Source organism: Nyctibius grandis, chromosome 1 (assembly GCF_013368605.1).
Source record: "Nyctibius grandis isolate bNycGra1 chromosome 1, bNycGra1.pri, whole genome shotgun sequence".
Classification (NCBI taxonomy): Eukaryota; Metazoa; Chordata; class Aves; order Nyctibiiformes; family Nyctibiidae; genus Nyctibius; species Nyctibius grandis.
Window position 1 is genome coordinate 20,113,973 of NC_090658.1, and position 12,950 is coordinate 20,126,922.

Sequence of the window (12,950 nt, forward strand, 5' to 3'; positions counted from 1 at the left end):
AGCCCAAATTAGCTTTCCAAGTAACCTGATTTGGCAGCCTTGTCGTGTGCTTCCAGAACTGGGAATGCTATGTTCTAAGAAGTTAAACTACATCCAGTAAGACCTGCTGGCTACGTCTGTACTTGTAAATTTAAAAATGTCAGCACTTGGGACAGCTTGATCATCTAAATATTGTTAGAATGACCCCTGTTATAATTTTTGTGCAGGCCTGCTAGCACTCTTCCAAGCAACGCCCAGGCATGATCTGGGAGTTGGCATGGTCCAGGAGCAGACAGTTTGCATGCAGCAACTGTGCTTTGCAGGCTAACAAGATTTAATTTTGTTAACATAGCCAGATCAAACTAGAAAGAGTCTTGGCACTGTACACATGCAGTAACTCCAGCTCAGTTTGGACCTTGCCAGACATGAGATGACTCCATTCAGCCATTGCTTCTGCACTACCCTCCGAAACAGGATATGTTAGCACAGAGGCAGTACTGAATGTGAGACTGCATCTCTCCTGCTGAAGTCCTGTGCCCAGGCTAAAAAGTCCTCAGAGTTTAGCATAGGAACAACCTACTGGCTCTCAACAGCCAGACCAAATTTGGCAGGGTCAAAATGAGCTAGTGCTAACAAGACCAGCTGTTAACGAAGCTGAGGTACAGATGGGCCTCTCTGCGCTGTTCTCTGCAGCATCTCTGGTAGCAACATACCTTATTAGCTCATTCACAACGCAAGATCCAAGTGGTCTCGGTGCATGCACTGGTGTTAGTCTTGATCTTATGGGCTTGCCTACTACCCAGAGCACCAGTGGCTGCATTGAAATACCTTAGTGACTTTGAGGGACCCAGCCCTGGTCCACTAGGTTAAGCACTGAAATATATTTAGCAGCAGTTCTGGACACTTGATGTCTTTGACCTGTCAATCAACCAGATTAAGCTAAAATATAAATAGATTGTGAGTATTTACGTAGATGTGTATTTGTATATACATATATATATATATAAAGATATACAGCACATATACATGAATTTAAATGAGAATTATACGATAAAATTTAAAAACTTTTAAATTATAAAAGACTGAACATCTTTCAATATGAGCCTCATACAAGACAAAAACATTTTGTGTATTTGTTTCAGCTTAACAAATTTTGACAGCAGAAATAAAGCTGCAAAATGAATTACAGACCACAATTAGCTGGTCCAGTATTTTGTTATCCAGCATTGTGATGAATATAATACCTATGTTACAATCCTCCTTAATGCATGTAGCTTTTACCTTTTTTTTTGCAGTCGAAGGAACACTATTCTGATAAGTGTTTGGCATGATTAGGTCAAACCCAATGTATTTATACATATCATTGTATGTTATGGGTGCATCACAAAGGAAGTACAGAAATACACTGGATGTTCACCTACAAGAATATCATATCATTAGAAAACAGAACAGTGCAACTGCAAATTCTTTTGTTATTATTGTTACGGACGGAAAAAAAACCACTGAAGCAATTCCACAAGATCCGACATCCCTACTTGATTAGCGTCATGTGAACATCCCTGCAGAACACGGATGTTCACACATCTTATCTGAACTCCAGCCGGTGCTCATTTTCAGAATGTGTTGTACAGCTGTTCCTTCTGTGTAAGATGATCTTGCCCTCTGCTTCCTCAGTCCAGAACAGTCATTAAGAAAAGAAACTTTGCTCCCTGGAAGACAGTAGGGGCTATAGTTTATAATGAATCCACTAAACTAAGCAGCATTATCCCTGGAGAGGTGAATAGTTGTGTAACTTGGCCCACCTTGTTGCTTTTTTTTTTGTTGTTGTTTTGTTTGGGTTTTGAAAGTCATTTACTGCAACACATTGAGAAACAGGAGATAAACACAGTTAACTCAGCCATTCTCCCATTGTATTCTGCTTCTTCTTGCTGGGTTTCTCTTTCACGTACTCTATTTACTTCTTGGGTTCAAAGTTTTCCTCTCTTTGCCTTTTTTTTTTTAATCATGCTTCACTTTGCTCACTTGTCCTTGCACCTCCAGCTTTTGTTGTTTTCAGTCTTTAATGATGATCTTTCAATTAAGAGCTCACCAAAGTGTAGATCATGCTGAATGTAAAAGAAAGACACAATATGAAAGTATCCTTTTGAAGCATACAGAGCACTTTGATTTTTATAACCCTTTACTATCTGTTCCTCAGGTCTGACTGTAATGGCCTCTGCTTTCCTTTCCATTCTTTCTATCTCTTTAAAGCATCTTAATTATGGTATATTCAAGACGGGTATCAAAAAGCACTCAAGAAATAACAAATTCATTATTGACATCCTACTGCACCACAAGCTGTGTTGGAGCTTATTAAAGTGCAGTCTGATGTCTGAATTTGAACAGTGAAGAAACAAAACCATTCTGCTTTAGCGTGTTTGATTTTTAAAACTTCAACCAGCAACTCTCAGCAGGGCCGGCAAGGTTTCCCATGAAACTGCATTATTTTGTTTCCTTTGGAAAAAACTCCATGCAATAGAAGACACGTAAAATGCAGACACCAGCTGGAGTGAATCCATACATATTAAATGCAACTCTGAAAAGCGAAGAAATCACAGTATATTGCCTCGGCTCCATTTTACTGTAATTCTAATTCTGACAATACCCAGGAAAGCACTGCAAAATTGAATGTATTTTATTTAGCACCAGACAGTGGATTTTGGCTTATGGCCACATTTTAGAAAGAAGGAAGCAGGGCTCAGGGGAAGCTGCACAACAGTAGAGTCCCAGTAGAAATGCTAGGCCACACTACATAGCTGACTTTGACAGGGTCTTTTAGCCAACACATAAATATGGGGTTAAAAATGCTTCTCTCTTCAGCCATGTCTTGCCATCTCTCCTTGCACTACCAACAGAGCTTGTCTAGCATAACTGCCGTGCTTTCCACTCTCACCCCGGTGAAGAGGACTGGCGGGCAAAGACACTCAGCCCAAGCCCACAAAGCTACTGGATGCTAAACTCCTGCTCAGATTCTCATGCCCCATCCATCTCAGCATGAGTCAGGCACCTACCAGCTTCTGTGAGTTCGGGCCCTTCTACTTTCTCACTCTCATGTATGCAGACACAGGCATATACACATGCACATGTGGACAAAAAACTTTGTTATCAATAATATTTAAAATTAATATTGAGAAACAACAACCTGCAGCAATGATTCCTCAAGATATGGGGAACCACAGAACAGACAACGGATCACTAATCAAAGGAGAAATAACATTTATCTTCTTCCACTAGCATACAAACCTGCTTTACAGAGGGATTACTGCATGCAAGACTGGCTTGAAGAGGCACTCTATGCAAATACATTATGGAAGAAGGAATAGAAGAAAGGCATCATAAAACAACACGTCCATTTAAAGTGTCTTAACCTTTGGTGTCAAGTAGTTTTATGGTGTGATTACAGGGGTGACTAAAAGCACAGGGATTCTGCCAAGGCCTTCCCTTAAATATGATCCTCACATATTCTTGCACAGGGCATTTGTGACAGCTGAAAGGGGCAGTGGGGACAATACACAACTGGGGTACATATCTTCAATAATGTACTTAAATTAGGAGTTTGGACCATGCACAGGCTTACCCTATAATGAAAGGGAGGCTGCAGGAATAACTACAGCCATGGTGCACCCCATGGTCCTACCCACCGTCTACCTACCCATTTACTTACCATCTTGAACATCACTACACCAGTAGACGTAGCATTTTTCTTACGATTCTCTTGAATCATAAGAATATTATAATTTTTATTTGATGTAATGTCATTATCATAACATTTGCTATTTCACTCATCCTAAGAGACTACGGAGAGGAGTAAAATTTTTTTCCTTGGGTTGGCCCTGGGGCCTGGCTCAGGCCTTAGATAAAACACTTAATATTCTGTACTGAGGTGTCAGCAGATGTAAGCACATGCAGCAGCATGGCCATGCTTCCCCGAATCAAGATCAGAAGCAAGTTTTATAAGACTAAGGAAATGAGCCAATTGGTTCCAGTCATTCCTAAATACAATTTCACATGTCAAATGAAAAGCAGCTACTATTTCCTTAGTGAAATGACCAGACTTACCAGTACAGATAGTAGAAGAAGGAAAGGAGATAGAAAGCTAGCTTACACCAGGCCTCTTTTTGACAGTAACTTAAGGTATCTGCATTCATGACTGCAGGTGGATCATATGCTAGCTCTGAACTATCTGCTGGGCAACGAAAATACCTGAAAGAGCAGGAGAAGACATCTAGAATGACTCTGTAACATTCTGTATTAAATATGTGCAGATATATACCCTCCTGATCACCAGCTCAGAAGACAACCACCTTCCATGATATAGGAGGAATTTTCCTCTCTTTTTCAAGCTTCTATTTCGGGACATTGTTCAAATCAGGACGCTAGTCTAAGCAGACCATTCTTATAGAACCAAGCAATTAATGAATGTGGACTTTCTGTGTTCTATTAATTCTTTAGATTGAAACACTCATCCTTCCTATATAGTTATTTCTGTCTTACTCACTAATAACTTACATATTGTGAGTGACAATATGTGGCAGCTTGTGATCAAAGCATGGAGGAAGGATTATTGGGCTTTAACTGCATCTACACAACTGATTTCAAACACGATGACAGGTGACAGTCCCAACCAACTGATAGCTCAGTTCCTCCAACTCTGAAAAGGAAAAAAGTCAACATGGAGAAATATAAGAGCTGGCTGACTAATGTTTTCTACACATAGCACTGCTCAAAAATTTATCATCCATATAATTTTAATTGGACAATGTTTTTCTTACATAGGGGAAATCTCTAATTATCCTCAGCAATGACTGGACGCTTGAGAAAATCCTGACAAAAGAACATTTTTGGCAAAGGAGCTTTTGTCTCAGTTACTTTGCAGTAAAAAGCAAAAGCAAACCAGAAAACAAAGTCCTCAACAAAGTTAATGTACTGCTTTTAGATCAGCAAGAATCAGATAAAATATCATTATTTATGTTGCTTTGAATATATGCTTGGAATATTTATCTAAGTTAGTAACTGAAAGCCACTTTTATATTATTATATGTTTTCTTTACACATCCTAAATGTTCATGAAAAATATTTACTTTTTCTCTGGAAACCTAAGTTTCAGTTGCTTATAGGCAAAAAATTCTAGGCAAAAGATATTCAGCCATACTTCTAGCACTGCAGTTCATAGTTCATACAACCTGCATGTGTGCTGAGCTGGCAAATAAGGCTAACAAGAAATCAGCATATAAAAGATGGGCTTACCTCCAGAAGTGATAAAAAAGCAAAGGAACATTTAACCCCAGCGTAAGCCACTCTTGAGCGCACAAAAACATTATGCAGAAAAGACTATGGATAGAGTATTCCGGCAACACCAGCTAAAAGGAAAGGAACAGAAATAACAGGTCAGTAAAATACCTCTGATTTTAGACACCTCAGCAGTTTTTCAGAAAACAAATCATCTCTGCAAGTCTCCTGTGTGTCTCTGTCTGTCCCTAGACGTACCTCAATTGACAGACAGCTTGGCTAGGAGCAATAAGCACAAGACGCAGTGCCAGGTTTGTCCAGGTTCTAACCATGGCTGTACTCCAGGGCCTTGTTGAGAGGCACAGGACAAATAATTTACTGTCTTAGCTGGTGCTCCAGATTTCTGTCTACAAAATGTAGATTATATTACTGCCTCCCTCACACAAGCATTGTGAGACTAAATGAATGCCTGTAAAAGAGTTCTCAAAGAAGTAAGTTTCATTACCAATGCATTCAGGAAGGAAATAATAAAGCTTTTACTGAAGCTTCACTTCTATACTGGAGGAGCATCCTTGAAAAAGGCTGCTTCTACCATTTTGATATGTTATATACACCCTAAAGAGACCAAATCCATTACTCAGTCAGCGTTGCGAGCTAAAACCCACTAAGACAGGAAACTCACTTCCTTAGTAAATTCATGTCTCCCCACACTACTTGTTTCAGACCCAAGACGATTCTATTAAAAGAGAAAGTGAGTGGGCAGCTGGCAGAAACAGAAATTTATGTGATGTTGATTCAGAGTAGTTATTTCTAAAGGAATTTTGCTTTTTTTCACTGCTTTCCCATTTCTTAGCTGGCTTTCCTCTCTTGTTTTCTTCCAATGCCTTTTCTCAGAAATCTCTATTTCTCTTCTTCATTCAAGTCATAGAAGAGGTTAATTTCCAGCAGTACATATTCCTCAGAGCTAGACAATCCCATACACAGTTCACCTGCATCCCTTGCTGCATCTTGGAGCTACATCAACCAAAGTTAAACCACAAAAAACACTGGAGGGGCTTCTCTTAATGTAAATTCAGTTTCATCTGCCAAATAATTAAAGTGAGCCCTATTTTTTAAAACAATGTAAAACCTACTATACAGCTACTCCCAATGCCTACCTACTCCTATACAGCCATGCTGCAATGAATTCCGTCTTCTGGGTTCTAGGAGTCTTTCCACCTCACATGGAACATATTTTTTTACTTTCATTTAACTTCACTACTTGAAGTGGTTAACATATTTGGATATCTCTGTCTATGCTTTCACCTTAACCATTCTCAAAAGCTTATCTTATGTGGATGACAAATCATAATACAATTACATAGTTCAGATTCCAGATGGTACTTATTTATCACTGCTGGATTTTTTATTTTTAGAATGTGATTTACAACACAACTATAACCTTTCCCCAAAGAATGATTCATCTTCATCACAAATTTCCAATAAGAAAGGTCTTCATGATGTACGTCTACCCACTGAACATCGCAACACTTAAAAGCATATTACATTCATTATCACATATTTGGTTTCTGATTCCAACACAATCCACAAACTTAGCAGTAACACAATGTTGGTGCCTGATCAGTGGGCTGGTTAGTAATAACAGGGAAGAAAACCTGTGGCGAAAATTTATGCAGCGCTTAAAAAACAAAACAAAACAAGAAATCTGTTGTGAAGCTAGAAAGGAAACGAAGCAGTGGACTGTCGGAAACAGACTCACTTTCCAGTCACAGTTCCTGGTGTAAATTAAATCTACCTATGCTTTTGATAGAACAACAAATGGGTCATTTATGTCTCTTCACTCTCTTCTTGGAGTGATATTTTCCTGTGGACATTAATAAATAAAGGATGAATGCTGTTCGCAGTTTCTGAAGAGAATTCAGGCAAAGAAGCAGACAAAGCCCAGCCTGCAAAGCCAATTACAGTTTATATTCAGCCGATTTACCTAAGAGACCAAATCTAAAAGGAGGTGAGAGAATTGAAAGCATAAAGTATAGAAAGGTACTAACAGCAAGGCTTGTGAGGAAAAGTAAACTGAATAGCTGAATAACTAAACAACTAAAAAATAACATTGCCTCAGTTCTTGGCTGTAAGAATCATCCTGCAGTTTGACACAATGTCCTCTGAAATCAATGGAAACTTTCAATCAACTTTAGGAAACACAGGATTCAGCTCCTAGAGAGAAGAAAGCTGTTTGAGAAACAAGAAACAGTCAGTCCTTGTTTCTGCTGAGGTAGTCAACTGCAATAGTAACTTCTGTGATACAGATACCTGTGCAATAGGAATCAAATTAACATCTTTAATTCATTTCTGGGAGATCATATGAAGCTGTCAGATGGTAAACATGTTAGGACATAAACAGTATGGTAAACACATTAGGATATAAACAGTATACTATTTCGAACCAGGAACACCCTGATTCAGATAACAACCTCTGCTTTCTGACACTGCTCAAGATGAAGTCTCAAGATGGTTATGGAACACAGAGTTCAAGGAGAAACTGGCAAAGCAGCACAATTCTTAAGGGCTGCAACCTGGGCACTTTGATTCCCAAGCTAATGAATGGCATTACAAATTTATCACTAGAAATTCTGCTGGCTGACATTTACCTGTGGAAAACCACAAGAAAGCTTGAAAAGGAAGTCAGCTTCTAGACCAAAACGCTGCTAATCAGAAACACCTTTTGCTGTAACATAAGCAAGGGAAAGAAACTACTATACCTTTTCAAGTTTTAATCTGATATGTATATTTAAGAAAATATCAATACCAGTAAATATTCAGAATCCTTATTCACAATCCATTATTTGCATTTAAAAAGTAAAATCTGAGGTAGATATCATACCCCATATCATTACCATCTCACCATAAATATTCAATACATCCTCCTGCAAAGTAGTACACACACACATGCACATGTAGATAGATTCTTCCTCTCTAATTCCAAAGAAAATAAGGCAGGTTTTGCTGTGTATAGACATCTAGGTTTGGCTCAACTAAAGCATGGGAAAACAAGCACTGAAGCTAAGCACCTCTTAGCAGGTTCTTTGTCTTTATAGGAATACAAAGACCTCTGTAGATTGCAACTGCAGAAGGGCATCTCTCAGGAAGCTCAGTCCTAAACCATTTTATTCAGTTTCCTATTTCCTAAATATATTCTGTTGGTTTTATACAAAAGATAAACCCATCTTTTTCTGTCAGTACTTTTCCTCCTTATCCTGTTGATTACATATGGATAGCTCCTTTTCAAATGTAATTTTGCTTTTACAGAACATTATATCATTTTTACATGGAATGACTCTTATGGTTTGTCTTGTCAGTGAACAGTGCACATAAAATATCTCACAAAAAACAAAACTGGGAAGATATTACAGCAGAAATCTCCCTTCACCTGTGCTATTAAATTCTCATGCTTAGAAAATCAACTGTAACAAGTGAATCAAACTGTTTTCCCAGTCACTGTTAAGCCACTGAAATATCAAGACCTCTTGCTTCTTTCCAGCACTTTGCTTAGGACCAATACTCCTGAGTGCTACACAATAATAGTAATTCTCACAGCATTGCTGTTTCTTCCCCCAAAAGACTCTGAGTCTACATCAGTCTCCATCTGTGCATGCCAGCCTCCATACTGTAACCACAGATTTTACATCATACCCAGAAACTGCCAGACATTAGACATTCTACCCTTCCCTGGGTTTCTGAGTCTTCATTACACTGTTAGCTGAGACAACTTCCCTTCTTAATGCCTGCCTTCTCCTCCCACAGATGGCAGGAAAAAAATTGAAGAGAAATGGAGGTTGAATCTCCTTCATGTATCGTAAGAACTCTGTTGATCACTCAAGTGGAAACAAGTTCACCTTACAAACACACAAGACCTTTTCCATCCTCCTAAAAGTAACAAGAAACTGAAAACTCCATGCATGCATGGAATCACTCCAGGGCCCCAAATTAAGCCTGATCTACATGCATGCTGCTTTATCACAGTGGTTAATGCTGCTGCACCCACTTCCACTAAAGGGTAGCTGCAGCTTGTCACTATGGTGCTCACTTTGCTGCTTTTTTCCATAATCCTTGCTAAAGCTGACATGTAGAATTTGTCCTCATCGCTAGCAGGGTAAGAGGAGATGGAGATGTACCCAAGGTTTTCAGAACACAACAGTTATTTTAATTACACTTTAAAGCCCACCCTAGAAGAGCCTGCCACAGCTAACTTGGGTTACTGGGGAGTATCAGCTGCTGAATTACAGACATTGTGAGACCAAAAGGAGACGATTATTTAATGACTCTGAAGTTCTCCTAATTGAACAACACAGGCCACAAAAGTCAGAAATGTAGTGCAAGTGAAAAAAAGAAAGCAGAAACACACATAAAAGTAGCAGTAGCATCTGCATTAGCCCAGACTGTGCACATATGTGGAAGGTACACACATTGAAATAAATCATATTTGTTTGCTCCTGCTGTTGCACAAACCAAAGAAGTAGGGTCAACTGTGTATAATTTAAATACACAGACTATACATCTTAACATTTGCAACAGTTTTAAACATACTGCTTGCATCGATCAAACACGTCACATTAAATTTACTGTTGAAATACAAGAAGGCTTCCCACTTACATTTTCTAGTGTATCTTTCTAATCTACTTTAAATGATTTGAATTACTTAACTTCCAAAACCTCCTCTGAAAGGCTGCCCTAGAGACGAATACAATGCTGTCACATACTAAGGTTTTCAGTCCAAATTTTCAGCTTCAATTTCTTTCAGTTCTCCTGCTTGTGTCTCTACAAGCTCTGTTCTCTACTCGCTTACAGCAATCACTAGGAAATTCAGCTGCATAGTTAAAATTGTTATAACACAAACCTATAACCAAAGCATTTTAAGTGATTCAAACCACGTTATGTAAACCTCTAGAAGTATTTAGCAGTTTTCTACACAGATGTATGCAACTAGTGGAAAAGAAAACATCTGGAAAATGGATTCCAGATCATCAAAAGAACAACCTGCAGCTGAACCTACTAAGCTCACATATACAGCTTTATATTTTATCTGGGGGAGAGCAATGGTGCACACATGCAAGACTCAATGTTATGGACCAAATACAGAGCAGAAATGAAAGGAAGGATGTAACATCTGTGTTTTCACCCCTCCACCTTTCTGGATCACAATGAAGCAACGTAGCACAATGCCAATGATTTGTAAAGGAAATTTCATTATTCTAATGCACCATTGGAATTTTTTTAAACAGTATTAAGTGGAAGTGAACATAAGTCACTCTACAGCACAAATACCAGACAATTAAATGAGTAACACAGAGAACCTAATTGTCATTCTCACAAAGCACTCCATATCCATCTGTAACACAGTACTAGATCTAATATTAAAATACAGGATTTCTGGATGCTCTTTCCATCTCAGCTACTGAACACATCTATATTTAGAACTATCATTTCACTTCTCATTGTCTCATTTTTGCCTTCTGCAACATGGCGATAATCATATTTAAAATCTTTAGATTCCACTGGAGCTAGTTGATGACTAGAATATTTAAGCTTTGTCATAATACAAATAATAACTTCAACAAGAGTGACAGAGGAAGATGAGGTCTTTACGGGACATTCATCAAGAATATCTATAAATATTTCTGTATTGCAGAGCCTATGGGAGGTCATAGCAGCCAACAGGTAAAGAGGTTACGAAAAAGATTTCAAAAAAGACTTCTCCACTACAAGGCCTGCAGGGCACCAGCACAGTTCAAAAAGTGCCCCGTCCTTGGAAGGGACGTCATTACGGCAGATGTGCTATGATCTTACAAGTGTATCTCCTCTGCTAACTGTTCTTTTCCACTCAGCAGGGATCAGGACATATCTTCACAACCTTTCTTTTTTCAAGGTTAACTCAGAACCAGTAATAGAAGCTGGGTTAGCAACCCTGGAGTGCAAACTTCTCTAATTTTCCCAACACTGACACAAAACAGGGTAACAAACGCTTCCTTGCCCTACCTCACTATTGTGTTTCAGATACAACCAGCCACGACACCCCGCAGCTGGGTTATTCCAAGAGCTCATGCCGTCTTTGTCTCCTTGCCCAAAACTGGTCAGAATGACAATTAGTACCACAGCTGTTCATTAGGATCTAGAAAACCAGCCCCTCATTTCACAGGCAGGTCTATGAATGCAGAAATCTCAGTGATCATTAAAGTGAAGTTCAGCCATCTGCACGGCACAGGAAGGGCCCTCAGGCCTTCTCCCAGGGGTCTGCCTAAGATTGACAGTTTCATAAATGCTGAAAACTAAATGTTCACTAAAGGGCTTTTTCTGTATCTGGCATGTAAAGACTGTCAAACTGAGGAGGCAGATTGGGTACAGTGCAGACCTGGTAAAGACAATCCCTGCCCTGCTATTCTAACAGCTTTACTGAAAACATCAGTGTCTAAATGCAAGGTAGGGCATTTAACTCCCAAGACAAACAATTTTCATCCATATAACAGGTATGATGTAAAATAATTGCACTCTATTTTTAGGTATTATATTGCTTTTTGTAATTGCATAGAGGCATTATAGGGTCTGATCCTGACTTAAACACACAAAGAACATTCTGCTAAACATAACAGTGACATTTGATTTAACTCCACTTTCTTAAGTTTTATTAAAATGCAAATATTTACTTTATTGCATACCAAATTAGAGCAAATACAGGCCATTAGCAAGTCAAATTTTGACAGTATCTTCAACACAGCTCTGAGGAACAAATGCATAAATTACATTACCCCAAGCAGCTGAGAAGTACACTGCTCTCAGGAGTACATTACAGGCAACAGTTACTCATATACATTTTTGCTGCATCTTTAGCCTTAGTCTACTTCACTTGTGATGTTCGGATACACATCAGAACATATGGGACATACGTTTACACATCTTCCAGAACAGTACTGGAAGAAGCTGAATTGTAAGGCAAGAGGTTGTCTATTACAGGATGATATTTGTTTGCCACTTTGATTATTGAATAAACATTTAAAAGATGAGATTAACAGCACAATACAGTTGGTTAACCTCAAATAGTTTTATATGTAAAGTGCTGAATTCAGGAACTTGTAAGTTTGACTAAAAATAGTGCTGGCACAATGCACACAATAAATGAGTGTCAGTAGTGAATGAATTGCCTGCCAGAAATACTACACTTCCTTTAAGTTCTTAAGTCCCATTTTAAGGACTTTCTTTCCAGATAGGGTACTGTATACAAGGAAAGGATGAAAGTGATTATGTTCAGTACTTTTATTGCAATAATAATACCTTTCTAGTAAATATTAACCTGATATATTTACAATAAAATAAAAAGTGTGAAGAAGAGATGCACTATCTCTAGTCAAGCAACATTTATGGGATTATTTGCGCATAAAGTATAAATACTGCCAGCTCTTTGGTCCCAATTCTACTGTCAGTCCTGCAAAATAGCTACCATGCCAAATTCCACTCTTTCTGATGAAATTAAAACTATGTGGGTGCCCATGAGACTATTTAAATAGGGTACACCCCCATTTTGCCCCATTCCACACTTCATAGATAAATGTAACAAAAGAGTAGGCAGAAAAAACTTGAGAGGGAAGGAGAGAAACTTTTAGACGATCTGTAGCAAATTTCCTATCAGAATGCAAAAGAGGAAAAGGCACCTC

At 38.6% G+C, this 12,950-nt stretch overlaps 1 protein-coding gene across 2 annotated transcripts in view; it reads right to left on the reverse strand.

Annotated features, from left to right (window-relative positions):
* Window positions 1–1,205: 1,205 nt before the first annotated feature.
* Window positions 1,206–12,950, reverse strand: part of CNIH3 (cornichon family AMPA receptor auxiliary protein 3) — a 48,775-nt gene continuing 37,030 nt past the window's right edge. For both annotated transcript variants that reach the window (XM_068407874.1, XM_068407869.1), the window contains 3 exons: window positions 5,266–5,378; window positions 4,078–4,221; window positions 1,206–2,084 (listed from right to left, as the gene is read on the reverse strand). In XM_068407874.1, the coding sequence (XP_068263975.1) occupies window positions 2,057–2,084; window positions 4,078–4,221; window positions 5,266–5,378 (285 nt within the window). In that variant the 3' untranslated portion in view covers window positions 1,206–2,056. The remainder of the gene's footprint in view (window positions 2,085–4,077; window positions 4,222–5,265; window positions 5,379–12,950) is intronic.